At 56.5% G+C, this 26,639-nt stretch overlaps 2 protein-coding genes across 12 annotated transcripts in view; one reads left to right on the top strand and one right to left on the bottom strand.

Moving 5' to 3' along the window:
* Window positions 1-54: 54 nt before the first annotated feature.
* On the bottom strand, window positions 55-21,335 carry LONP1 (lon peptidase 1, mitochondrial). Its single transcript, XM_077860341.1, has 18 exons — window positions 20,889-21,335; window positions 17,392-17,480; window positions 16,693-16,812; window positions 14,730-14,961; window positions 13,004-13,065; window positions 12,316-12,445; window positions 11,797-11,880; window positions 9,900-10,120; window positions 8,984-9,122; window positions 8,102-8,280; window positions 5,915-6,002; window positions 5,381-5,503; window positions 5,183-5,299; window positions 2,732-2,872; window positions 2,174-2,339; window positions 1,447-1,664; window positions 1,188-1,352; window positions 55-408 (listed from the first exon to the last, which is right to left on the bottom strand). The coding sequence occupies exons 1-18, from the start codon at window positions 21,318-21,320 to the stop codon at window positions 232-234; spliced, it is 2,883 nt and encodes a 960-aa protein (XP_077716467.1). The 5' UTR covers window positions 21,321-21,335; the 3' UTR covers window positions 55-231.
* Window positions 21,336-21,506: 171 nt separating this feature from the next.
* CATSPERD (catsper channel auxiliary subunit delta) overlaps window positions 21,507-26,639 on the top strand; it is a 51,864-nt gene continuing 46,731 nt past the window's right edge. For 2 of the 11 annotated variants that reach the window (XM_077860326.1, XM_077860329.1), the window contains exons 1-3: window positions 21,913-22,127; window positions 24,042-24,096; window positions 24,936-25,012. In XM_077860326.1, coding sequence (XP_077716452.1) covers window positions 21,991-22,127; window positions 24,042-24,096; window positions 24,936-25,012 — 269 coding nt within the window. In that variant the 5' untranslated portion in view covers window positions 21,913-21,990. Of the gene's footprint in view, window positions 21,860-21,898; window positions 22,128-23,413; window positions 23,781-24,041; window positions 24,097-24,935; window positions 25,013-26,639 lie in introns of those variants that run through there. The other 9 variants (XM_077860334.1, XM_077860335.1, XM_077860328.1 and 6 more) reach the window with 9 other exon arrangements.

The following is a 26,639-nucleotide window of genomic DNA, read 5'->3' as shown; positions in this document are numbered from 1 at the left end:
GCACCGGGAGGGTCGGGGTCGGGGCGCTGCACAGACACGCGGGCAGCCGGGCAGTACTGGAAAGGGTTTTAATCATCATTAAATAGTTCATCTATGCCGGACTCCGTGATTAAGCCAAGTCCTTGCGCGCGGGCCTCTCCTGAGCCTCCTGGCGGCGCAGCTGCCCAGAGCTCCGGCCCGGCGCCCTGTGGCCCCACCGGGCCGCCCGTGCCAGCGGAGCCCGGGCTGCCGTCACCGCTCCACGGCCAGGGCCTCCGCGGGCTCCTCGGGGAAGGCGATGCTGAAGATCTCGCGGTAGTGCTCCACGAAGTGGACCTCCAGGCCCTCGGTGATGAAGGCCGCCAGGTCGTAGAAGTCCTTCTTGTTCTCGGCTGGCAGCACGATGCACGTCACTCCCGCACGCTTTGCCTGGAAGGGAGGTGCCCCAGGTCGGCCTGGCGGGAAGGGCCCCAGCCTGGCTCCCCCGCTCGAGGGCTCCCAGCAGCAGCAGCTGGACCCCACGCCTGGCCTCTGGTCCTGGAGCCTGCTCTCCCAGGGCCCCGGGAGGCTTTGTGCACGTCCTGCCGGCACCTGTGAGCTCCTGAGCTCCCCTAACGGAGAAGCTGGCCTAGGAAGGGCCGAGTCTCCAGACCAAGGCCAGCACATTCCCACTGCACCCCCTCGGCTGCTGTGGAGGTAGAGGTGACTCGCCTGTGAGGGGCTGTGCTGCTACCTCTGACTCCCTCCCCCCCCTTACAAGGGAGGAAAGCAAGGCTCAGGGTGGAGGGCCTGTGCATGTCCCAGCCACAGACCCTGCCTTGTCCAAGGGGTGGGGGACACGGGAGGGCCAGGTTTCAGATGGCAGGAGATGCAGGGCTCAAGGAAGAGGGATGGAGTCCAACAGAGGGTCAACTGGTCAGGGTAGACCTCGTTGCAGCCCCATATGCCCACCCGTCCTGCTCTCTGCACCCCTCATTCTCAGTGCTTGGTTGAGGGGGAAGCAGGAGCCCTGAGGAGCTGAGGACCACTACAGGGCAGCGTCAGCTGGGACACTCCGCTCCACCTGGGGCTACGGCCACCCCCTGCCACTTGAGGCCAACAGCACGGGTGCAAGGTCACAGGACAGTGCCACAGCGTGGGGTCTCTGGTCCAGATTCTCTGCAAGGGGCTGGGGTTCCCAAGCCCCAGGGGGAGGGGCTGACACTCACTGCGATGGTCTTCTCCTTGATGCCACCCACCGGCAGGATCTTGCCCGTGAGGGAGACCTCGCCCGTCATGGCCAGGTTGGGCCGTACTGGCCGGTCCATGGCCAGGGAGAGCAGGGCCGTGACAATGGTGCAGCCGGCACTTGGGCCATCCTTGGGGGTGGCGCCCTGGTGGGGAGATGCAGGTGGGGGGTGGGCAGGCTGCACAGGGGCTGGGCCCAGGCCAGGGGGCTGGGGGCAGAGGTGGGAGGTGAGGCCTCACCTCAGGGACGTGCAGGTGGATGTGGGAGGTCACCAGGTAGTCGTTGGTGGGGTCATGCTGCATCAGGAAGGCCCTGGCGAAGGTGTAGGCGATGCGAGCACTCTCCTTCATCACGTCCCCCAGCTGGCCTGTCACCTCCAGGCTTCCATCCTTGTCCCCCTTGCTGTCCTTGTCTCGTGGCCTCCGAGGGGAGGTCTCAACAAACAGCGTGGAGCCCCCTGGGAGACCAGCAGGCAGAGACTGTGAACACTGGGACCCCTCAGATTCCAGGGACAGCTGCTCCCCCCCTGCCACCGCGTACACAGACACCACGAGTGCGCAGTCTGCCAGCTCCAAACCCCGATTCCTTGAAATCCAGTCTAAGTAAGCAGACCCTTCGCCCTTCAGAGCCTGCGTGCTTCCCATAGGCCCCCCAACAGCACCACCCTGCCACCACCCTGGAGCTGAGACCAGCCTCCCTGCTGAGCTGAGTGAGGTCACCTGGACAAGGAAGCCCCCTGCTGGGTGTCATTTCCCCCCACAAGGCAAAAGGGATTTCTCTCAACGCAAATAACCCTTCTTGATTAGCCCCTGGTGTCTCAACTCCCTTCACCAGGGGGTGGGGGTGGGGGTTGCAGGACTCGGGATCTGCAGTTGTCAGCCCTCCTGCATCTCCCAGGGAGGACGTGCGGCACCATCCCCCCCACCCCGCCTAGCCCCAGGCCACCTCCTGGCCCAGGCTGCTCACCCATGGCAGTCCAGGCCAGTCCCATGACCACACCAGGGGGCGTCACATCGTACATGCGCTCCACAGTGAACACGGGCTTCCCCACAAAGTCCTGCAGATTCTCTGGCGTCACCTCTACGAGGTCCGCCTCCCCACTGACAATCTTGTAGGCGGACTTCCGTAACACCTGGAGCAGGCAAGGCAGCCGAGTGGGCATGGGCCCTCACCCCAGTTAATTTTTAACATTGTGGTAAAATACAAAACATGATCATTTCACCCCTTTGTAAGCTTACGGCTTCACGGCATGAAGCGCATTCACGTGGTCGTGCAGCCATCTCTACCGTCCAGCTGTAGAACTTTCCACCTCCCCAAACTAAGACCCTGTCCCCAGGAAGCACCCGCTCCCTGCTCCACCCCTGGCTCCCACCACCTGTCTCTGTGGACAAGATGCCTCTAGGGACCCCCCAAGGTGGGATCTGCAGGATGTGCCCTGCCTGGGGTGGCGTCCTGTCTTCAAGGCCCTCCTTCCACCTGCACAGGCTGCAGACCCTGCCCTCCTGGTCTGTCTGCCCAGCTCACCTTCTCCACCTGCTTCTGCAGGTTGCGCACACCACTCTCCCGGCAGTACTGCTTGATGAGGAGGGTCAGCACGTCTGATGACAGCTTGGCCTTGCTCTCATCCAAGCCACACAGGGCACGGGCCTGAGGCACCAGGTACCGCTGGCAGGGAGGAGAATGCTGCCATTGGGACCCCGGGGCCTCTTCCATGGCCCCACTTACCACCACACCTTCCCAAGACCTCTGGCTGGCTAAGACCATGGAGGTGGGCCCAGCACCTGCCTGTAGGGAGCTCGACCCAGCCCCCGGGGTGGGGGTGAGCCAGGGGAAGGCTGCCCCAGGAGGTGACACCAAAGCTGAGACCCAAGGGTAAGGAACCAGCAAGGCAAGGAGGGAGGCAGGGGGTCTGGGCACAGAGCTGGGCACAGAGCACGGCAGGTGCCAGGACGCCCCATAGTGAATGCACACGTGCCCAGCCTGCCTCTTCCAGAAGCTCCCAGGCCTCTGCTCCTGCTGCATCGACTGCCCAGATTCCATTCCTGCCCTTCCTGAGACACCCCTCCTCCAGGAAGGTCTCCCCTGATCCCTGGGCTCAGCCCATTCCCACTAAGGATCTGAGTCAGGGTAAGCGGCTGCCAAGAATGGGAAGGTCACTAGAGGCTCCAAGGTCACACCCACAGTCCAGCCCAACTCCTGCCACACGGCAGTCAAGGGACAGTCAAGGGACAGACAGTCCTGAGCACTAACTGGGGGCGGAGGGCACCTGAGACACGAGGGGCACGACCATGCATGCCAGTACGTGGGGCGGCTGACATGGCCTGGCCCTGAAGCCTCTGGGAGTCCGTGTTCTTCTTGTCATCATTTTAAAGGTTTAAAAGTCCCCTGTCCAGGTCCCCAAGCCCGCCCCTCCTTGGCCAGGTGGGGAGGTCCCAGAACCCCTGTAACTACATCCACCTAGAGCTCACCTGGCTCCCCACCCAACCCAGGGGACAAAAGCCACTGTCAAGCCCCAAGGGCTGGGACCCAGCACCCGAGCTCAGGGAGAAAGTGCTCAACCCTTTACAGAACAGAAACACTGGGTTAGAAACACGTTCCCTTTCCTCTGGAAGGAATCTGCTCTGCTCTGCTTAGCATCCTTCAGGGTAGAAATCCAGCCCCCAGCCTAGGGAGATCACGGACGTCTAGGAAACGCAGACACCTGAATCCCGGGTGAGCCTCAGCCTAGGACACATGTTATGCGGTCACAGAACTCGGGCACCCACGGCTGGTGGGAAAATGGGGGCAGGTGTGCCTGCACTGAACCCGGCCGCCCAGCCCCAGGGCCCCCCACCCCAGGGCCACCCCAGCGACACATGTGCTGCGGGACGGGGGTGATGTACTGACGGGGCAGGTGACGATCAGGGCTGAGCACACAGTCCCCAGCAGTGCACAGGTAGGCCTGAACCCTGAAAGCCCAGGAAAGACTGTTCTCTCTGTCACGTTTGGGGGCAGTCTCTCCCTTGTTCCTGTTCTGGGCCCCGGGAGAATGGGGTGGCAGAAATCTGTACTGGGTGGGACTTTGACCCCAGGTCCTGACACCAGAGCCCCGAGACCCTGGAGTTCTCTGAGAGGCAGGGAGAGCGGGGCGGCTGCTGGTAGCTACGGCCCCTCCCCACCACACCTGAGCCTGCACAGTGAGGCAGCTCCTGGACCAGGGCTTCGATGGTCAAAGGGATGGAACCTTCAGCCTCACCCCTGACCCCCAGGGAGAGAGGAGGGCTGGAGGGGGAGCCAGTCACCAGTGCCTAGAATTTACTCAACAATGCACATGGAATGAAGCCTCTATAAACTTCGTAGGCTGTGGAGCTGGGAGAAAGCGGAGGTGCTGGGTGGCGCACCCAGGGAGCGCACAGAAGCCCCTGCCCCCTTGCTGGGCTTGATACAGCTTTTTCAGCTGTTCCCTAGTTGTAGCCTTCATGATAAACTAGTAACTACGTGACCTAAGTTCCAGAAGCTGTTACAGTAAGCCATCAAACCCCAAGAGGAGGTTGTGGGAAAGCCCCACCCACAGCCAGCAGGGCAGAGGAAAGGAAGCCCCGGGATGCGCAACTGGCATCTGAGGCAGGGGCAGCCGGGTGGTCCTGAGCCGTCCGCCTGCGGGGTCTGATGCCAACTCCAGGCAGGACCGGACTCTGAGCTCCTGGACACCCAGGCAGAGAGGTAGGCAGGGTGGGACACCCGCGCTGGAGTCAGAGCTGTGCTGGTACATGGTTCACAGCAGGCTCACCTCTGCTCTTGGCGATGCTCAGGCTACAGAAGTGGGCAGAGCCTGGCCATCCCCTCTCCGAGCAGGGCCACTGTGGACTGCCCCCCCTCCCAAACCCCAGCTCTGCTTAGGAGCCTGGCACTTGGGGGTGCTCAAACATGCCTCCAGCCCCCACTGCTGGGGGTACCCTCTTCTGTCTAGAGCTGGGGTGAGGGTCCTGCCCTCACCTCTGCGATGGCGAGCTTCTCCTGGGCCACATAGCCAGACACGTTGATCATCTCCATCCGGTCCCTCAGTGGCTCTGGGATGGTCTCGGTGACATTGGCCGTGCAGATGAACAGCACCTGGGGAAGGCGGCAGGGAGGTATGGAGGCCTGGCCACCCTGCCCCTCCCCACTGGGCCCAGCTCCCGGCAGGACACACACCTTGGACAAGTCCACAGGCACGTCCAGGTAATGATCCAGAAAGTTGGCGTTCTGCTCGGGGTCCAGCAGCTCGAGCAGTGCTGACGAGGGGTCCCCCTGGTAGCCTCGGCCTATCTTGTCCACCTGAAGGGGCAGCAGAAGGCAGGTAGTTTGGGTACCTTGCCCGCTCCTCACGTCTGCCTGCCAGACACTCCTGGTGGGAGGTGGCTGGGTGGGACCAGATATCACCAGCACCAGGGTGGTGGGGTGCAGGGATGGGAAGGGGGACCAGGCAAGCCCTGAGCGAGGGGTGCAAGGGCACACAGGGGATCTGCTGAGGCAGGAGAGACGCTGCAGTGAGGCCACCCAGTGACTGGGGACAACCAAAATGGCAGGGAACACAGGTCTCATCTTGGATACATAATCTGCCAAAGCTCTGACCTAGGAAGGCCCAAGGGACCGTGTCTAACCTCGGGGAAGGGTGCTAGGGACAGAGCCGTGCTGCCTTGTCAGCTCCGAGGCCGGCCCCACGCCCAGCCCTCCGTCCATGCGCACCTCATCTATCAGGATCAAGGGATTCTCCGTCTTGGTCTTCTTCAGGCACTGGATGATCTTTCCTGGCATAGCACCCACATACGTCCGCCTGGAGGGCAGAGCACAGCAGGAGCGGCGGCTCCTCACCTGTCTGCAGCTGGCCATGCCAGCACCCCAGCACCCACAGGCCCAGCTCGCAGGCAGCACCAGGACCCCAGGGAACCCACGCACACCCTCCAGGGCTGCCAAGGGGCGGCAACGGCGAGACGCACACAGAGCGGCCCTGGTGCAGGCGGCACAGATGCTGGTAGCTGCCGACTGTGCGAGTCTGCGGGGCACCATCACCCCAGTGGCCTGTGCTCTCCGACAATGAGAATGTGGGCATTGTCCCCCCACTCAGACTCGAGGCAGGGGAACAGATGCAGAACCAGGTCTCACTCAGACCTGTCCCCCGAGCCAGCACCTCCTATCCAGACGGTGAAACCCAGCCCGCACTGCCCAACCTAACAGAACAAGGAAGCTCAGGAGCAGCCCGGGGCTGGCAGCAGAAATGCTCCCCGCACCCAGGTCCTCCCAGGCACAGTGTGGCCTACCAGGCCTCGGGGCCACTGGGCCCAGGGCCTGGACCCAGCTGGCACTTGCTGGAGTGTCTCTTGATGACCTTGCTCTACTGTCCCAGCTCAGCTGCGGGTGTCTGGCACTCACAGAGCATAAAGCAGACACCAGTGCTGTGCCCCTGAGCTAAGGCCCAGCGGGGCGAGCAGACAGTATGTCAAATGGGGGAGAAAATTGTAAGATAAACTTTATATGCTATAAAAATAAGGATAGGGGATTTAAAATGCCATTTCCGGGGCACTAAGTGGGAGGACAGGGAATGTCTTGGGGAGAGGCCCTGAGCAAAACAAGTGAAGAGGCAACCGTTTGGGTATTCAAAGGAAGAGGGTTTTCTGAGTCAGGGGAACAGCCTATGCAAAGGTCCTGGGGCAGGGGCAGGACCAGGCCTGGTGTGCTGGAAGCCCATATGGCTGGAGCAGAGGGAGTAACGAGAAGAGAAGAGGGGAAGGAGTGAAAAGGGTGGAGTATGCCAGGCCTTGCAGGCCTCAGTGTGGATCTGGGCTTTTACCCCAAGGAAGGAGGGAGCCCTGAGGGCTGTGGGCAGAGAAGGGTTTCACTGTTACCAACAGGGTAAGAGCAGGAAGTTCCCTGTTCTTATCCTTGTCGGGGAGCCCAGCGCAACATCAGCACAGAACACCTGTCCCTGCCCTCCTGGGCCCCTCTCCCTTGATGACAGCCTCCAAAGTCATGGACGTGTACTTGTTAACAAACTCACCCAATGCCTCTTCTTGGCCTGGATGAGTGGGGTTTGGCCACACTCTTGGGCATTCTCTGAGCCAGGAGCCCGGAGGTCGCTAGGACCTGCCTCTGCTTTCCCCACCTTCATCCTCCAGCCGGGAGCCAAGAACCCACACGCCTGTCCTGCCCCGCTGCCCTCTGAGCAGGCCCCACACCGCCTGGGTGCCTGGCACCACTCCAGCCTGGAGGCTCCTCACCTGACACCATGGAAGCCTCGTCCACCTCTGGCCCCACAGCCCTGCCACATTCCAGGTGCCGCCTCTGATCTGGAGCTCACAAGACACCTGCGTGCCTAATACACTTGTGTCTCACCAAAGCCACCCAAAGCAGCACCCGAAACAGGGGCCGTGTGGCAAGAAGCCCCAAGAGAGCCCATTATGAATGCCCCAACGTCAGGGTGCCATACGCACAGCCAGGCAGTTTTCAGACCCTGGACACAGGGCAGCAGCCTCTGCTTGGGCCTGGCAAGAGCTTGAAAAACCAGGAGAGCTGCTGAGGGCTTCAACGGCACGCCACCCCATTCTCAGTGGGGAAACCACCTTGGCCCGGAACCCTGGCCACAGCGCCGGGGTTGCTGAGCTGGGGAGACAGGAACTGAAGTAGTGGAGACCATCTGCCAATGGCCTGGCGAAGAAATGTTCCTGCTGGTTGAGAGGCCAAGGTTTTGAGCCAACGTTTGAGTGCTAGCTGCAGTCGGCCTGGAGTCCGTGGACACCGGGGCTTGTCAGTCACGAACCCCAGAGTGAGCACAGATCACCGCGCACCGAGGACACCCCTCTAACGAGCACAGAACGGAGCCGGAATGAAGCCCGACAGGAGGTGGGTGAACCATGGGTCGAGACAGGCCAAGCCTACCTGTGCCCTTTGATCTCAGCCACATCAGTCATGCCCCCGACGCTGAAGCGGAAGTACTCTCGGTTCAGGGCACGGGCAATGGAGCGAGCAATGCTGGTCTTGCCCACGCCAGGGGGACCGTAGAAGCAGAGGATCTTCCCCTGGGTGGAGCCTCGGAGCTGGCTGACAGCGATGAACTCCTGCGGACCGAGGTGGGTTCCCATGAGACACGCGCCACCCTTTCTGTGGGGCCAGGGCCCGGCCTGATGCAAGGCTCGCCACTGGCACGCTGCCTTTCAGGTTTCTGGGGGCGTGGAAGGGACAAGGTATATCCCAGAGGGCCTGCGCTGACTAGAAGGGTCACTGGCACCAAGAAGGGCAGTGGCCGACTGTGGGTGACCATGACCCCAAGCTGTAGTAACCCCTTCCTCCCACGTTCTGGGCCATATCGATAATCCTTGGAAACCTGAGGCCCCCGGAGAAGGCAGGTTGGCCCAGGCTGCCCTTGCCACCACCCCTGAGCTGCTCCAATGCCAGTCCCCGCACTGGGAACCCTTCCCCCTCCTTCCTCAGCCTCTGCTGATCCCCACAGCCCTGTCTCAGCCAAGGCCCTCCCACACCATAGACCAGAAATTCCCCAAGGGGCTCCTCTAGGAACCCCCCCTTACCCCAGTATGGGGGAAGCCTGGGTGCCAGGCTCTGGGGCACCCACCACCTGTGCCCAAATCCGGATGACAAACCTTGCCTCTCTCTGCCCACCCTGGGAGCATGGAACAAGTGACCAGGGGAGGCTTAGAGCAGCCTGTGCCCAAGGACCTACAGGAAGGGTGCAGAGAAACTCAATGGGATGGGGGGGGGCGGGGAGGGCGGATAGGACCCAGGGGAGGGGTGCAAGGGCCGCACCAGGATGCGCTTCTTGACATCCTCCATCCCATAGTGGTCCTCCTCCAGCACTGCCTGGGCCCGGGCCAGGTCCAAGTTCTCGTTGCTGTACTTGCCCCACGGGATGGACGTCAGCCAGTCCAGGTAGTTACGCGTGACGCTGCCACAGGACAGACAGGAGCCAGTGAGTGGGGCCCAGCCAGCTGCCCAGTGCTGCTGTTACAAACTCACGTTGCCGACACCCACTGAGCCTGAAGCACGAACCACATCGCGGCTGGAGGAGCTGGGAACTGCCTCGATCAGCCATCTGGGTAAAGGCCACACTGTGGGAACTGGCATAGCTCCCAGCACAGGTGTTCAGCCTATTTCCGGGATCAGATGTGGCGAACACAGGAACTGCTCAAATCCTATACCACGGGGGTGGCAGGGGTGCAGACAGGAGACGACCTCCCCAGGGCACATGCGAAACCAGCCTGGCTGGTGACAGGTCAGCACTGTCCCAAGCGACCCCAGAGAGGGAGCCGCACACTCGCTGGGCAAGTATGGGCCCCCAGGAAGACGTGTTGACTTCCAGGCTCTCAAAGCCACGCAAAGAAGGCAGGGCAAGCGTCCCGGCTGGAAGCACTGCTTAAAGCCAGACATCCCTGGGTTCAAATCCCTGTACCAGCTTGGAGACCCTGGTCCCTGACTTGACTTCTCTGAACCCTCCACACCGAGGCAATGGGTGACACACACTCTCCCTGGAAAATGGGTGACAAAGAAAAGTGTGTTCTGCACAGGGGCGCCCAGAGAGGACCGTCCCAGGCCAGGTGCTTCTCAGGGCCCCAGCGTGACCAGAGTGTCCAGGGGACCCAGCCTCCCAGACCCCACCAGGCTTGGCTGAGGCCCGGCACGAGAGGGAGGGGGGCCACCGGGGCACAGCCTCCAGGGCGCTTACTTGAACTCTGACGAGTGGTTGTCCAGCAGCCCCAGCTTGCTCAGCTCCTCGTCCACCACGTCCATGACATGCTTGGGGACCACAAGCTCCTTGAGCCGCTCACGGAACTTCTCCTCAATGGCGTCCTTGTCGTCCTTCTCTAGGCCCAACTCCTTCTTGATGATCTTCAGCTGCTCCTGCAGGAGGTACTTGCGGTGCGTCTGCTTGATCTTCTCCTCCACCTGTAGGGCCATGAGGCCATGGTCACACAGGGTCACAGGGGGTCACATAGGGAGTGGCCTCCTGCGGACATAGGGAGAGGAGAGACCGTGTAGCCACCTCCAGCTCCCTCCCCTCTGACCGTGGCTCCCTGAGCAGTGGGGCCTGGAAACAAACCATGCAGAGTTCCAGGTGAGGAGGGGATTCACTCTTGGTCCTGAACTCAGCCAGGTGAAGCTCGCCTGATGCCAGGTGCCTCCCATGGGCACGGAGCTCCCCTGGACCGACAAGGCCGCAGGCAAGGACTCAGAGGCCAGCCAAGACCACTGCCGCTTACACCCCCACTCCTGCGTCCCGTCCGGGGTGCATTAAGAAAGAAGTACCTTGTGCTGGGGCACCTGCAGGGCTCAGTCACTGCAGCATGCGACTCCTGATCTTGGCGTTATGAGTCGGAGCCCCACATTGTGAGCAGACATAACATAAATACTAAAAGTGAGGAGCAGTGTGCCTGGCTGGCTCAATCAGTTAAGTATCTGCCTTCAGCTCAGGTCATGATCTCAGGATCCTGGGATCAAGCCCCACGTTGGGCTCCCCATTCAGCAGGGAGTCTGCCTGTCCCTTTCCCTTTGTCTTCCCCACCTAGTGCTATTTCTTAAGTTAAAAAAAAAAGAGTTGCCTTGAGCTAATAACTAAGCATTAAATATTTTCCAGTTAAAAACGTAATGTGAAACTTCTTTTTAAAATAAAGCTAGGGATCCCTGGGTGGCGCAGCGGTTTGGCGCCTGCCTTTGGCCCAGGGCGCGATCCTGGAGACCCGGGATCGAATCCCACATCAGGCTCCCTGCATGGAGCCTGCTTCTCCCTCTGCCTATGTCTCTGCCTCTCTCTCTCTCTCTGTGTGACTATCATGAATAAATAAATAAAATCTTTAAAAAAAATAAAAAAAAATAAAAAAAATAAAATAAAGCTAAATGGGGGATCCCTGGGTGGCTCAGCGATTTAGCGCCTGCCTTTGGCCCAGGGCGCGATCCTGGAGTCCCGGGATCGAGTCCCGCGTCGAGCTCCCTGCATGGAGCCTGCTTCTCCCTCTGCCTGTGTCTCTGCCTCTCTCTCTCTCTGTGTCTATCATAAATAAATAAAAATAAATCTTTAAAAAAAAAATAAAAAATAAAATAAATTAAAATAAAGCTAAATGGACACCTGGGTGGCTCAGTGGTTGAGCATCTACCTTTGGCTCAGGGAGTGATCCCGGGATCCAGGATCGAGTCTCACATTGGGCTCCCTGCATGGAGCCTGCTTCTCCCTCGGCCTGTCTCTGCCTCTCTCTGTGTCTCTCACAAATAAATAAATAAAATCTTAAAATAAAGCTAAATGGAAAAACTGAGTCAAATTTGAAAAACATGACTGGTAATCAACTGACAATCCAGGTAGCCCATGGCTTTGCCCACAATCAGGAAGGCAGGCCACAAAGAGTAGTCTTTTCAACCCTATAGGGCTGGTTCGCAATTTGCAGCATTTCCCCATGATGCCGAAGGCAGAGCAAGCTCTGCCCCAATGGAGGCCATCCCCAGACCGCGGGCTCTGGGCTCAGTGCTGGGACCAGCTTTAAGTGTTGTGGTGCAGAGCTTCCCAGCCCCAAATGAGAGTGACGCCTGCATGCCACCCTCCCTACAGAGGCGTATCCTCAGCCCAGGCTCACCTCACGCCCCAGGCGCTGCTGCAGCTTGCTCAGCTCAAACTCCTTCTTGAGGAGGGAGAGGGCCTTATACAGCCGCTTGGGAATCTGCCAAGAAAGGGAAGATGCGGTTAGTCAGAAGTCGGCATCTCTCGGTGTCGGGGAGCACAAACAGGGCAGATCGACCTGGCCATGCGTCACCACTGGAGGCACGCCACCGCCTCTGACCAGCAAGCCCAGTTCTACAAACCCCTCCCACAGACAGATAAACTCCTGGACGTCTGCAAGCCATGGTCGAGGACATTCTGAGTGTTGTTGTTTATAACAGCAAAAAGCTGCTCGCAAGCCAAATACACCACCCATTAACCAAAAGTCACCTCCTGGAGGAATGCCATGCAGCCTCGACAGAGAACAGGGAGCTATGCGCGGCCTGACGGGCCAGGGCTAATGTGAAATTAAATCACAAAAAGGAGTGGCGGACAAGCAGCCAGGCTGGGAGGCTGCCTGCCATGCAGATCAGCACCGGGGCTGGGGCACACTCACATTGGTTTCCTCCAGGACGTCCTGCAGCTCGTGGGACTCGGCTCCGGTCAGGGCAGCGCCCATGTCACTCAAGTAGATAGGGTTGTCCACCACCCTCTGGCCCGCCTGCATCATTTGCAGCACAGACTCCCTGGAAGGGACAGAGCGATGCTGCCAGAGGCACAGGGGTGCTGCAGCAGCAGGGGCTGGGCGCAGGCAGGAGCACTGGCTTCTGTCTTTCCCCAGCAGTGAGGGTCCAGGCCCTGGGATGCCCGCAGAGAGCCAGGTGCAGGGCCAGTGGGGACACCCGTCCTAGAGCCACAAAACTAACGACCCCAGGGCCACACACAAACCCCCTCCAGTGCCCCCCTCTGTGAGATTCCCTCCTTCCACCCCAGCTGATGACAAAAAGGCTTCCAGCCAAACCCAAGCCCATGTTAGTACGAACTGGGCAAAGAACCTGCACTGGGCAAGCTATGTCCCTCCAACCTCCCACCACAGGGCCCCTCTGCCACAACAGAAACAGGGTTTACTCACAGGGCTGGGCCCTGGACCCTGGATATCTGCCCCTGGCAAGGTTTTCCATCAGGATGACGCTATGAGAAAGCCTCCCACCAACCCAGTTGCAGAAAGAGGCAGACAGACCCCAGCCTGGCCTCACAGAGGGTGGACCACACACCGGGACTGGGGCGTGGCGCCAGGGACCAACCTGTAGAGCGGGTTCAAGGCAATGATGTCACGGATGGTCTTCACAATCTCAGCGGTCAGGGCCTGGCAAACAAGGAGGATGACGTCAGTCCCTGGGGCCCGAGGAGCCCCTCTGGCCTGGTGTCAGACGCCCAGGAGCACAGGCCAATTCCCCCAGTCATGGGGACTCAGGATCAAGACAGTAAAAACGAAAACCAACACCTACCTCCCTGTACCACTCTGAAACTTGACCTCAGAATGAGCCATTTCCAGGACAAGGGGGGTAACAGGGGGCTCCTTTATTTCAAGCATGTGTCTCACAACCAACACTGTCTCAACCTCAGCACACCCTGGTTTGAATTCTCCTCTGGGGATATGCCTACGAGTCAGCAGGGATTTCAGCCTGTCCCCTTCCAGAACCTCAGGCCCAGGCTCCCCGAGGAGTGGAGGACCCCCTCTGCTGTGGCTACCATGGGTATCATGGCCACAGCAAGGACAGTAATGCTGGTGGGACCACGGACAGTTTATGGCATAACCACCGGAACCTCATGATTTCCAGAAGGCAGCTCCCCACATACCACACCCCAGTGAGGGCACAGGTGGGCAGAGAAAGCAACTGCCATGCATTCCTTCACCGCAAGCACCCAGCCTCTGGTTAGCGGGTTCGCCCCTGAAATGACAGGGCTGACCTTCCAGAAGGAATCTGTAGAGACCCCATGGTGCTTGCACAGACCAGCCCGAGCATACAGCCTCCTCAAGTCTCCCTATTCTTTTCCCTGCACCATTTATGAATTTCACTGGTCTTTCTCCCACTACGTGATCCTCACAGGAAACTCTAAAGCTCTGCTGCCCCATCCAGCAGCCACTGGCAGCTATGCACAAATAAATTAGAACCGTGACAAAATCAAATATTTTGTTCCTCAGTTGTAGCAGCCAGAGATCGAGTGCTTGATAACCGGCGGGGCTAATGGTGCAGAACCAGAGAACATTTCCACCAGCGCAGCAGTCCTCCTGGACAGTGTAGTCCCATGGGTGTGGCTGCTGGCCTGGGCCCGTGGCAAAAGCAGCCAAGCCCCTCCCAGCCCCCGGGGCAGATGTTATAACAGACGGCAGGACTCCTGCCCACCAAGCTCAGAAGCCCCAGAACTCCGTTCAGCACAGCGCCAAGGGATTGGATCGAGCTGCAGACCACTCACTGGCCTCAGGAAGGCCTACAATGCCAGTCGGTGCTCAAGCAAGCTTTGCCTTTGCCTGACTTCACCCCTACCCACTGGAAGCAGGGCCCCTGCCTCTAATTTACACTAGGAGAATGGGCAAAGGGCATCTCCCACCACCTTGACAGATGGCTCGCAAGCTGTGAAGGCAGCAGGCAAGCCTGCCTCTGGGGTCCAGGGGGCCAGAAGGCTGCTGCTTTGTGGCTTCGATGCCACTGGTAATGGTGAGCAGGCCCTGCTCCCATCCTCCCCGGGCTGGAGGGGAAGGAGCCAGCAAGGAAAGAAGGTAGGGGGCTCCAGTGCAGTGGCCACAGGCTGGGGCTGGACCCAGGTTCAACCCCTGCCTCCTTCACGGGAGCTAAGGGGCCCAGCACGTTTCCTTGGCCTTCTGGATGCCCGTTTCTTCCTAGGACTTTTGGGGTGAAAGCACATTTTGCATTCCACGAGAACCTGACAGCCATAACAGGCTAGATAGAGCTTCTGTGAACCCGTACCCGTACCCAGGGAGCTCCCTGGGCAGCTGCAGAGACTTACTTTCACTTCTTCCGTGACCTGGAAGTCCTCGTGGACAACATTCTCAACTTCCACCATGAGCACCTCGCTGGGGGACCCCGAAGCAGGCTCCACCACCATTTCCATCGGGTGCCCGGCACCCAGGTCCTCCTCCACCTCCTTCTTGCCCCGCTTCGTCTTCCTGCGAGGCTTCTGCTTGTTTTCAGCTTCGGCCTCCTCCAGCTCCACCTCCAGCTGTCTGCTGATGTGAATCCTGAAGGCAGAAACACAGAGGTGAAGCTGCCAGGGCTTCCGGTGCTGATGACAAAGGGTCTCGCTGGGCACCGGGGCCAGAGGTCCGGAAACTGGAGACCGAGCTGCTGCTCAGGACCCCATGACTAGCACATTCTCCCCCAGCACTGTTGGCCTCCAGCTGACCCAGCCATTCCATGTTCCAAGCCAACACCCCACTGTCACCCAGAAACATCTGAAGTGTGATGGGTAAGTCAGTGGTAACCAGCTCTGGGGCCCATCACAAGTTGTGGGCTCAACCAAGCACAGCCTGACTTGAGGACTCCATCTGTCCCTCCCTCAGCCTCGGGCTCACCAGACTGTAGCTCCTTTGTGTTGTTCAGGCTTCAAATGAAGGGCACCTCCACAAAGAGGCCCTCTCTGACCACTCCTCTCAGACCTCTGATGTGAGGTCCTGCCCCCATCTATGCCTACTCATCACCCTGTCCATCCTGGCTTCCCCCCAAAGCTCCCACCACCGTCAGAATTCAGCTTGTGACCTGTTTTGAGGCTTATGTCCTCCCCTCCTGGGGGTGGGGTGCGGGCCCCTGGCCTGTTTCTCTGCCCTCACCCAAGTACCCTGCAGACACGAGGGGCCAAGTGATTGCAAACATGCCACATCACCTGGCTCCCGCCCCACAGGGTAACGGCCTGCCACCCTCCCCAGAGGGACTAGGACCCAGTGCCTGGCCATGACAAACAAGCTGCACAGAAAAAGTAGGCCTGGCATCTGGAAGCCAGGAAGACTCCTTCCATAAAGCACCTCGGAGGCTAGACCAACACTTGGTAGCCACTGATGTTTTCATTCTTTGGTCTGCACCTTCCAGTCCCTCCAGCCCATGAGGCACCCCCAGGAGCCAGAGCAGCAGCCTCTTTCCTACAAACAGCCTCTAATGCAAACAGAGGAAGATGGGTGTGGGGGATTCATGGAGTGGGAAGGCCACTGGGGTTTCAGAGAACCAATGCCCGGCCTACCCCATTTCCCCTGTATTCTGGGGGTGCTGCCTGCTGATACCAGAATGGAGCTCCAGGAAGGGAAGGACAGAGAACTCTAGCTTCAGTGAGTGCCAACGAGCATGTCTGATGAGGGGCTATTCACAACATCTACTACGTTATGGCTCAGGACTCAGAAATGCTTCCCATGTGGATGTGATCGTGGCACTCTTGACAAGCACCCTGAGGACCAACATTTCTTGGAACACACATGAAAAGCTGGAAAGCTTCAACCCAGCTGTTCTTGCAAATTTTTCATAAGTGTGAAAGGATAAGTATTTCAACTGAGCTCACAGGCTGCATGGAGCCCTTTGGCGGAGTGGAGATAGAAACTACACAGACCAACAAGGAAATGTGTCCAGTTGAGTGAAAAACTGTGGTGCCAAGCAGGATATCCAGCACGGTCTGCTGGCAGACACAGACAAGGGCACTTGGAACAGCTGACATCTAGACACACCTAAACTTGGGATATAAGGCAACCCACTATATTTGTGATTGCTTTTGTGAATAGCGTGCTTAAGAAGTACAACCGGTCACTAACCACCCATACTGCCACTCTAACAAGGACCCAGAGGTGGCCTGTCTCAGCCACCTCCAGCTTCGGGCTAGCCCCTGCAGTGACAAGGCAGTACAGCTGACCAAGAAGGATGGGCAGTACCAGAACCTGGGGACACTCAGGGGCTCTCCTCCCGCCCCATCCCACACACTCAGGGCCCCACACCTTCTGTGTCCCATGACGATCATGCGCAGCTTGTCCCCAAGGTCTTGCATCTCGTGGATCTGGACAAACGTGCCCGTGTGGTAGACCTCATCCAGGCTCTCAACCACGTCAGACTCGTTGCTGAGGGACAGGGACACAAAGGTACATCATCACAGGCCCTGATTCTCAGTGGGAGGTCTCAGGTGAAGAAGGAGGAGGAAGAGAAGAGAAACACCCCTGCCAACCTCCAATGAAAACCAAGGGCAACCTCCTTGCTCCCACAGGTGAGAAGCTCCTGGCTAAGTCAGCTGCAAGGACCTGATTGGACAGAATGGATTTCATCCACGCCTCCCACTACAGAGCCTGCTCAGAATGTACCTTCCTGCTCAGACTGATTCCTCCCTGCAGTCAAGGTGGGTGTGTACCTGAAGCTGTACTATCTGCCTACCAAGCTCTGCGCTGAAGTGGTCCCACAGGTGGGTTTAACATTGGAGGTTAATATCTGCCCCACCCCCCACCCCCGCCACAACCTAAAAACACATGAAGCTGAGCCAAGTCTTCAGCCCAGACTAAAAAAGCACGCTCGGCTCTTGGCCTTGTGCTCGGCAGGTGTTGCTTGATTTCGGGTCGAAGGTCCAGACTACTCTACGGGGCAGGACTTGTGGTGAGCTACACTCCAGGGCAACTTCAACGAAGGAGTGAAGGTAAAGTTACACTTACTTGTCATCTCTCTTCAGAAAGACGCCAGCATAGGGCTGGGCAAGACGGACTTTCCTTCTTAGCAGCTCAACCAACTTCTTATTTTTAACCTAGCATGACAAGGACCCCAAAGTGAAACACAAGGCAGGTTTTCTAGCTGACGTTTTGACAAGAGCTCTAACATTTTCTATTACGATGCTGGAGGATATGCTAACCTGATCCAGGACACTAATCAACACAGCCCAGGAAGCAAGCCCTCACTGGCCCCCGCCCCCAACAGATGTAGAGAATGTAGTGGGGCAGGTTGACAGGGCTGCATTCCTTGGTGGTTCCCCCCTTCCGAAAGAAAACCCAAAGTAGTAGACCAAAGGTCAGAACCAAGAAATCTTTCGTAACATCCAATTTCAAGAGCTGTTTCAGAGGTGAAATGTCCTATTTGAAAATCTAGGCTATTCTAATTTATCAATGTCAGAAGGACAACACAGATGTGCGTAATTCAACAGTGGCCCGTCTCACAGGCTGGAAACTTGCTCCAACTTGCGTTGAAAGTATTTCCCAATCACATCTATACCCTTTTCATCAAGGACTGAAAGCCCTGGGATGACAACTATTATCCTGATGTCATTTCAATGGCAGGGAGACAGCTAACATCTTCTAGGGAACCTGTGATGGGGGCAGGAGCACAGATGTACATAAGGCTCCACTGGTTTCCTTCCAGCAGGCATTCATTCCCACCCCAGGCCCTGATTACACTTCAGGGCCCTCAAACTTCAGCAAGCATTGGAATTAACCTGGAGGACTTGCTAACGTAGATGGCTGGGTTCCAGCCCTGGAATTTCCTGACAGAGGCGGTCTGGAGTGGGCCTGAGAATCTGCATTTCAAACGAGCTCCCAAGTGATGCTCCCAGGGTTCGGCACCACTTCTGAGAACCAGTGTTCTAACTCTTCCCTTAAGAGGGGCTCTTAACGGGATCCCTGGGTGGCGCAGCGGTTTGGCGCCTGCCTTTGGCCCAGGGCGCAATCCTGGAGACCCGGGATCGAATCCCACATCAGGCTCCCAGTGCATGGAGCCTGCTTCTCCCTCTGTCTGTGTCTCTGCCTCTCTCTCTCTCTCTGTGACTATCATAAAAAAATTAAAAAAAAAAAAAAAGAGGGGCTCTTAACTTATGGTCCAGGTATTTCTGACCCCACAGACGTATCTTTCCCAGAGAAAAGGTCCAACACAGCCACCAGGAGTGCTATAAGACCACCAAAAATTAAGAGCTACTGATCTATACTGAGAGGCCACTCAAGGGGAGAAACTACTGGGGCAGGTTAGCCGCAAGCAATGTCCGCCACAGGATCCAGTCAAGAGAGCTTTGCTAACAGGTTCAGAAACCTTTACCCGGTGCCATAGAAGTTTCCCTAATTCCTCTCTGAGAACAGCTGACTGCTGCCATCCCTGAACTTGTCCCCTCTCTTTGGCAGGATTCCTTGTCATCATTTACGTGGTAACAACAGAAACAAAGTGCGTACCGTGTGCCAGTCTCACACTTTCCACAGTGATTCATTTCACTCTCCCAACTCTGGGTAGGCAGACAGAATTTGCTGGAGCAATAATCTCTCTGGGCATGGGGGACAAGAGGCACCTGCCACTTTGCAGGGCTGAGGGGACCGTGCCTGAGCACTCCTGACCCCAGAGGCCGGCTGGGGTCAAAGACAGGAAAAAGGCTCCAGGGCAAGCTTCTGAAACATCAAGAGCCACCACATAGGAAACAGCAGCAGCTTCCGATTGAGGTAGGAGGCTATATCCCTGACACAGGGGAACTCACCTCTTTGACCAGCTCTAAGAACTGAAGTATGATTATGATGCCCATTTTGGTGACGAGAAATTGGAGGCCCAGAGGAACAGCTTTCTGAAGGTGAAGAAGCTATGTATGGGTGGTGGAGCCAAGATAGGAACCTACAGGCTCTCGGGCCTCTAAGTAACCACTACTCCAAACCAAGGAAGGCCCTTGGAAGAGTAGCCCAGACACATACAATCAGCAGGTGGGCAAGGAGACGGAAGCGAATCCTTCAGGCCTCAGATTTGTTTAGCAGAGACTAGAGTATGATTGAGAGGCTGCAGTGAATGCAGAGGCTGACTCATCATATGACCTTGCTCAGTTAACAGATAACCTTTCACCGTGGCCTCTCATTTCCACATCATTAAAAAAAAAAAAAAAGAAAAAGAAAAAGACATGTAGGGAAGAAGGCAGGCATTTGGGTCTTTCCTACTCTAAAAACTCAAGTTTGGGCAGCCTGGGTGGCTCAGCGGTTGAGCATCTGCCTTCAGCTCAGGGCCTGACCCTGGAGACCCAGGATCGACTCCCACATCGGGCTCCCTGCGTGGAGCCTGCTTCTCGCTCTGTGTCTCTGCCACTCTGTCTCTCATTAATAAATAAATAAAGTCTTAAAAAAAAAAAAAAAAAAAAACCTCAAGTTCCTTGCACTCATGTTGCTTTCTATTACATCACCCCGGTCCATCTCCCCACCCCTTGGCTCTTAGTCTGAAACGATCTTGCTTCCTGTCTCTTCCACCAACATACAAGTTTCTTAGGCACAGGGAGTGCATGTGACTTATTTGCTGCTAAATCAATCCCCAGTGCCTGCTACATATGTGGCAGGAGGTCAAGAACACTCTGAATGAATAGACCACGGTTGCAGCCCTCTGAGAACATCCTTTCCCCCCTACCTTCCTCCTAAGTCTGCTGTACTCTAGTTTCTGACTCTATTATCCCTATAGTAGTCACGGCCTTCCAATGCATAACTGACTTACTAATCTTGCTCACTGCTTCTCATAACCTGCTAGGATGTAAGCTCCAAAAGCAGAAATTTTTATCAGTGTTGTTCGCTATTGCTGTGTCTCCAAGAACTGTACCTGGCACCTGGTAAGCAGTCAAGAAATGTTTAGGGAAGGAATGCATCCTGATTCCAAATGGGCTGGCCATCAGACTGCAGACCGCCCCGGGTGACTGTGTTATGAAACATCTACCAAAACCCACATAAAAAGTAACTGGGGGCAGCCCCGGTGGCTCAGCGGTTTAGCCCCGCCTTCGGCCCAGGGCGTGATCCTGGAGACCCGGGATGGAGTCCCATGTCGGGCTCCCTGCATGGAGCCTGCTTCTCCCTCTGCCTGTGTCTCTGCCTCTCTCTCTCTCTGTGTGTCTCTATGAATGAATAAATAAAATCTTAAAAAAAAAAAAAAAAAGTAACTGGGCCTCAAGACCGTTATGGTCCTTCCCAGCATCGGAGAGGTCTATGACCAGGACTCTAACTGGGCAGTCCGAAGCTCACTGGGTTCAACAGGGATCTGAAAGGGGGAGCGATCCGGCTCCAGTTCACCAAATTAGTGAGAAGACAGGAACTCGAAATCCAACTTTTAAGAAGCTTCATGCCTGGAAAACGTTGTGACACGAGAGTGCTCAAGGATCCCTCGGTCCAACCCGCTGCCTGCAGAGCCGGGGAAATTGGCGGCCACGGCGGGGGTTGCGCATTACCTCGATGATCTTGATGAAGCGCGGAAACACCGGGTTGCGGGTGACGGCGATGAGCGGCAGGTGCGGGAATACGTCCGGAATAGTCATAGGCGTCAGCGCCGTTATGATGGGGCCCTCCCCGCCCCCCGCGCTGCCCCCCGCGCCCGCGGACCCATCCTCCGCGCCGCCCTCGGAGGCATCCTCGCCGCTGGAGAACGCACCACTGCCGCCGCGGCTGTTCGCCTCCCAAAGTCCCCGCCACTGGCCCGCGGCAACCGGGCCTCGGCCCCACAGCGCCCAGGGAGGGGAGGCGTCGCAGGCCCGCCGGCCGCGGGGCAACCACGTTTCGGCGGCAGTCGGAACCCGCCCCCAGGCAGCGGCCAGCAGCGGCCGCCGCAGCGCCCAACATCGCGCAGCACCCCACAGCCGCACGTAGCCTGTGCCCGCCGCCATGGCCCGGCCATCCTGGCGACGCACAGGACTTGCGTCACTTCCCCTCGCCCGGCTGGTGCGCACGTGAGGCCCCGCGCGTACCCAGGGGCCCGCGGGGGGGCGTGACCCGGAACGGAACGCGGCGGGGGTGGGGCTTACAGGGGCGTGGGGGCGGGGTTGCGCTTCCGGCGCGCCGAAAGTGCCTCTGGCTCACGTGGAGGGCTGTGGGCGAGCTCCAGGGCTCCTGGAAAGCGAGCCGCTGGTGCTGCGAGCGCGGTTGCGAGGACGCATAAGCAGCCCGGTGCTTACACTTGGGCTTAGGCGCGCGGGCGACGTGCGCTCACGCTCTGGAGCGCGTCCCGGTTGGTTGAGCAGCGTTTCCCGGGACACGCTGTGCACATGCCCAACCTAGCCCGTCCACGGGGGGCCGTGTGCGCCAGTCGGAGGCCCGCTGGAGGGTTCGCGAGACGATGAACGCAACGCACGCTCCGACTGGAGAGAGCGCGAGCGTCACCGCGCGCACAGCCAGGCGCTCGAGGAGGGGGTCCCCAGGAGTTGAGGTGCGCATGCGCAGACGCCAGGCCTCCCGGGTGCGGGCCACGTGCTCAGGTTCCAGTCTGCGCATGCTCAGACGGGAGGCGGCGCCCAGCGGCGGTTGAAGCGCTTGGGTGGCGTTGGTTCTTCCGACAAGATGCTGGTGTTGATGCTGGTGGCGGCGACGACCCTGCAGCCCTGCTTGTTTGCCAGCGCTCGGCAGCTGTGCCGGTGGGGCTGCCCTCCCCGGGGAGGGGTGCTGCCCCGGGTCGGGGAGCGGGCGCCAGCTCGACCGTGAGCAGAGCCTCCGCAACCTCGTTAAGGCTTCTTAGCTTCCTGTTGGAGAAGTTGCACTCGGTGTTTCCCGTTCTTTCACCCCAACTGCTCCAGCCCATCACCGGATCCCCCATTGCCGTTCAGAGCTTGGCCCCGATTCCCGCCCTCGGAGCCTCGTGCGCCGCCGCCACCCTAGCCGAGGGCTCTTCTCCGACCCACTCCTGCAGCCGGAGGGATCGTGTGTAAACGAATCCAATGGGACATGCCCCGGCCCTGTTTGTGTGTGGCGCCAGGGATAAAACCCAAGCTCCTGGCACAGCCTGCATTTCCCCACGCGGTCTGGCACTCAGGGCACTCTGGAGTGGGGCAGCATCCCTGGCCTCCACTCGCTATAGATGCCAGTAGTCCTTCCTCCCCCAGGCTTGAAAATCCATCAGAAATGTCTCTAGTTAGGCACTGCCAACTGTCCCTTGGAAATTTGAGAAGCACGGATCTGGCACCTGCCCACCCCTGAGTCAATGCTCCAGTCACCCCATCCCTTGAACAAGCCCAACTCCGGCCAGCCTTGGGGACAGGGGAGATGGCACTTGCTACACCCTCTGCCTGGCACACTTTGCTTCCAGATTTCTCCATGGCTGGTTCCCGATCCTGGTTTAAGTCATTCTGATCCTGACTTAAGTAGCACGTCTCTTTATTTAAAGCGCTCCAATTCCCATAATGGCTTTTTTCCTGTCACTGACTTCTGTTACTGTTTTGACCCTTTTTTTTTTTGTCTAGTGCTGTCAATAGATTAGCTACACGAGGATGTGGAGTATTTATCTCACTGTGTACAGAACATTTTTAAATCTCAGTAAATATTAGTGAATACTGTATAATAGGTGCCAAGGGGGGTAAACAGATAAATGCTAACAGGGTTTATCCCTCAGGGAACTGCTGCCTGGAGTAAGCTGTCATACTCAGCAGGGCCCCCGTTGGCCCATGAAATAGTAAATGTGCACTTGCGGTGCATGGCCTAACTTGATCTTTACAACAGTTCAGTGATTCCTTAACCGTGTCTTATAGATGTGAAAACAGACCCAGTGGAATTACTCATTGGCTTAAAGACCTAGCTAGTAAGAAGGGATCCCTGGGTGGCGCAGCGGTTTGGCGCCTGCCTTTGGCCCAGGGCGCGATCCTGGAGACCCGGGATCGAATCCCACGTCGGGCTCCCTGTGCATGGAGCCTGCTTCTCCCTCTGCCTGTGTCTCTGCCTCTCTCTCTCTGTGACTATCATAAATAAATAAAAATTAAAAAAAAAAAAAGACCTAGCTAGTAAGCAAAAAGTTTTCCAGTAAGATTTACCAATGAGATTTGTCTCAAAGTTTGGAAATATTGGTGATATCCAATTATCCCATATCCTCACATGGGTTCTCCAAACATGGTGCTAGACCACCACCGCCAGCAGCAGCACCTGGGAATTTGTTAGACTTGCGATCCTCGGATCTACTGTATCAGAGACTTGGAGGTGGGGCCCAGTGATCAACAGTTTATCAAGCCTCCAGGTGCTTCTGACACATGTCAAGATGGAGAATCTCTGCTCTAAGCTATAAACTACCAACACTCTCTAGCCACCAATACCATCCATCTCCCTGTGCCTGGCCACAGCTAAAGAGAGAAAGACAAATCCTTGGAGTAAGAGTTCCTAATCTGGGGTCTGCAAATGAGCCTTTATGAGCTCTCAGGAATTAAATCTCCATTTTTGCATATTTGTGTGTGTGTGTGAGAGAGAGAGGGAGAGGAAGGCCCACAGTGTCATCAGATTTTCCCAGGGCTCCCGTTACCCTAAAGCATCAAAACAGGTACTTGAGCATTAACTCAGGGGTACCCTGGTAGGAGTCATGTTGAATATTCAATAAAAAATGACAGATGGTCTCTCTCATCACTTACCTCTAGTACTCACATGGTGAGGACAGGAAAGGTGTTTCATGTCAGACAGCAAATTCAAGGGGTACGTGGCTCCATATACCTCCCTCTCGCTCTTCGCTTTCGGAACTAACACTTGCCAGTATTTCTCAGGTGTCAGTTTTGTGTCAGGCATAAAACATTATCTAATCCCTACCATTGCGCTTTGAAGCAGGCTTAATCTTTCCCACTTCACTAAAAAACTAATTGGAAGTGATCACATAACATGAAGGAAGCCAGGAGATGGAAGTGGGTTTAGAACGCAGCTCCCTTTTTCCAGCGTTCATTTGCTGCATTGTAGCTCTGGAGTAACATGAAGCACATGAGTTCCTTTGCTCACATGACATCCTGCAAGAGGGAACGTTTTTTTTTTTCTTCCCCACCCCATGTGTGTCTAAAATACAGGGAGGAATATTTCACCTTTTAAAATGTATTTCCGTTGACATGGCATTATTTCAGAAGTGATATCTGCATTTCTAAATCCCCTCCAAGCGCCTGGTCCCTAACATGTTAGCTTTACAATTCCTCGTCCTCTGGCGTCTCTTTCAAATAACTAATGATTTGCAAATAAGCAGTAACCTGTACAAGGAATGAATGTGATATCAATAATTATCTTGTGAATCTTCATTTTTAAATTTTGATGTAATTATAGATACACAGCAAATTGCAAATATAGCACAGAGGTGTCTCAGGTACCCTTCACCCAGCTTCTCCCACCCCTTTGACCTCTGATGCCACCAGAGTGTACTAGGAAAATAGGAGAATCACATTACATTCCTCTTATCCACCTACCTCAATTTCATCTTTACATTTTCAGTATTATATGTTAGGAAATTGTCTCAGCTGTTTGTTATTATTGAAATTAAGATTTGTCTATCTCTCTAGGACCAACTGTATTTTTCGTCTATGACATCACACTTGATTAAGCATCCTTGCAAGAAAAACATAGCCCTGTATCTAGGGTAAGTGACCATTTTATGTACTGTTACCTTCCCTTTTATTAAAGCATTAGATTTGCCCTCATTCATTCAACAGACATTAAGGAAGGTGGCTCTGTCCTGGGTTGCTGCTTGTTGGCCTGTAGGGAGTTCATAGTCAAGGTGGGGGTCAGAGGAAGGGAAATGAAGAAACCAGCAAATAAAATCACGAGTGAATAGTATGGTACCACCTGTCACAGATCCTGGATATAATTAATCATTGTGGAAGCAGGGACGGGGGGCATTCAAAGGACTGGGAACACCATGCCCAGGGTGCACTTGGGATCATCACTGTGCAAGGGGTAGAACAACAGGTGTGCAAACCATACTGAAATGTTCACCCTTAAACCTAAGGGCGGTGGAGGGTTTGGGGCCACACAGTTTGTGTTCAGGAGGATTTCAAAAGCCCAGGCCAAAACAAAAACAAAACAACATGCTAAAACCTAAACAAGAACAACAAAAAACCGGGATCCCCGGGTGGCGCAGCAGTTTGGCGCCTGCCTTTGGCCCAGGGCGCGATCCTGGAGACCCACGATCGAATCCCATGTTGGGCTCCCGGTGCATGGAGCCTGCTTCTCCCTCTGCCGGTGTCTCTGCCTCTCTCTCTCTGTGTGTGTGACTAGCATAAATATTTAAAAATTAAAAAAAAAAGAACAACAAAAAACCAACACCCCTCCACCCCCCAAAGAAAAAGCCTAAACAGAAGGCAAGGCCATACAGAAGAGCAGGAGGGAGCTTAGCAGGACTTGTCAATTCTCCTGAGGTGTGGAGGATGGAGGTGAGCAAGCAGTTTACGATGGCTCTCAAATTTCTTGTGGAAGGAACGTGGGAGGGAGGGGGGCGAGAGGTGGCAGCTTGTGATGGCTTGCTGCCTGCAAGACACCGAGGACACAGGAGGCCAGAGACGGGAACACAAGGTCGTCATCTGTACGTCAGTGGTGGTTCTGGCTGTGGGCAGTCACACAGGGATCACATGTCCAGCAGCCAGAGGTTCTGGTGAATCTTGATTTTTATACAGCAGGTGGGAGAAGAGAAAGAGAAATTGGAAAGCAGGAGACCTAGAAGCTGAGGAGGGCAGGAGCCCGGGAGGAGGGATGTCACAGAAAAGGCAGGACACATGGGTGGGGAAGCAGCCAACAAAGCAGTGGGGCAGATGGGAGAGAGAGCAGGGACACGGAGGTCCCAAGGCTTATGTCACTCTCTCCAGAAGCCAAGACATTCCAGTTCCTGCCACAATGTGGATGAACCTGGAGGATATTATGCTCATTTGAAATAAGCCAGACCCAGAAGGACACCTCCTATGTGACTCCACTCCCAGGAAGTCCCCAGAGGAGGCCCGTCCACAGAGACAGACAAGAGATGGTGGGAGCTGGGGGTGGGGCAGGGGGCAAAGGGTGAGTACTTTCTGGAGACAGGGTCTCTGTATAGGGAGATGGAAGGTTCTGGAGACACTGGTGGGGGTGGGTGCACGGCGGGTGTTTCATGTCACCAAATGGACACTTTAAAAATGATTATAACGATGTATTTTATGTATTTTTTCACAAATTGTGAAATACACACTTTATATTGTGTAGTTTTACTGCAATTTAAAAACATTTTTAATTAATTAAAA

The sequence above is a fragment of the Canis aureus genome, chromosome 19 (genome assembly GCF_053574225.1).
Source record: "Canis aureus isolate CA01 chromosome 19, VMU_Caureus_v.1.0, whole genome shotgun sequence".
Lineage (NCBI taxonomy): Eukaryota > Metazoa > Chordata > Mammalia > Carnivora > Canidae > Canis > Canis aureus.
The sequence above is the reverse complement of the archived record's forward strand: the minus strand, read 5'-3'. Positions and strand labels throughout refer to the sequence as shown.

Excerpts from the sequence above, each read along its gene's own strand:
- LONP1 (XM_077860341.1), bottom strand. The coding sequence starts at position 21,320 with ATGGCGGCGGGCACAGGCTACGTGCGGCTGTGGGGTGCTGCGCGATGT. Across the intron at positions 6,003-8,101 it reads GCTGAGATCAAAGGGCACAG|GCGGACGTATGTGGGTGCTA; the intron begins GTAGGCTTGGCC and ends TCTGCCCTCCAG. Across the intron at positions 2,873-5,182 it reads AGAAGCTCGCCATCGCAGAG|CGGTACCTGGTGCCTCAGGC; the intron begins GTGAGGGCAGGA and ends CCTCCCTGCCAG.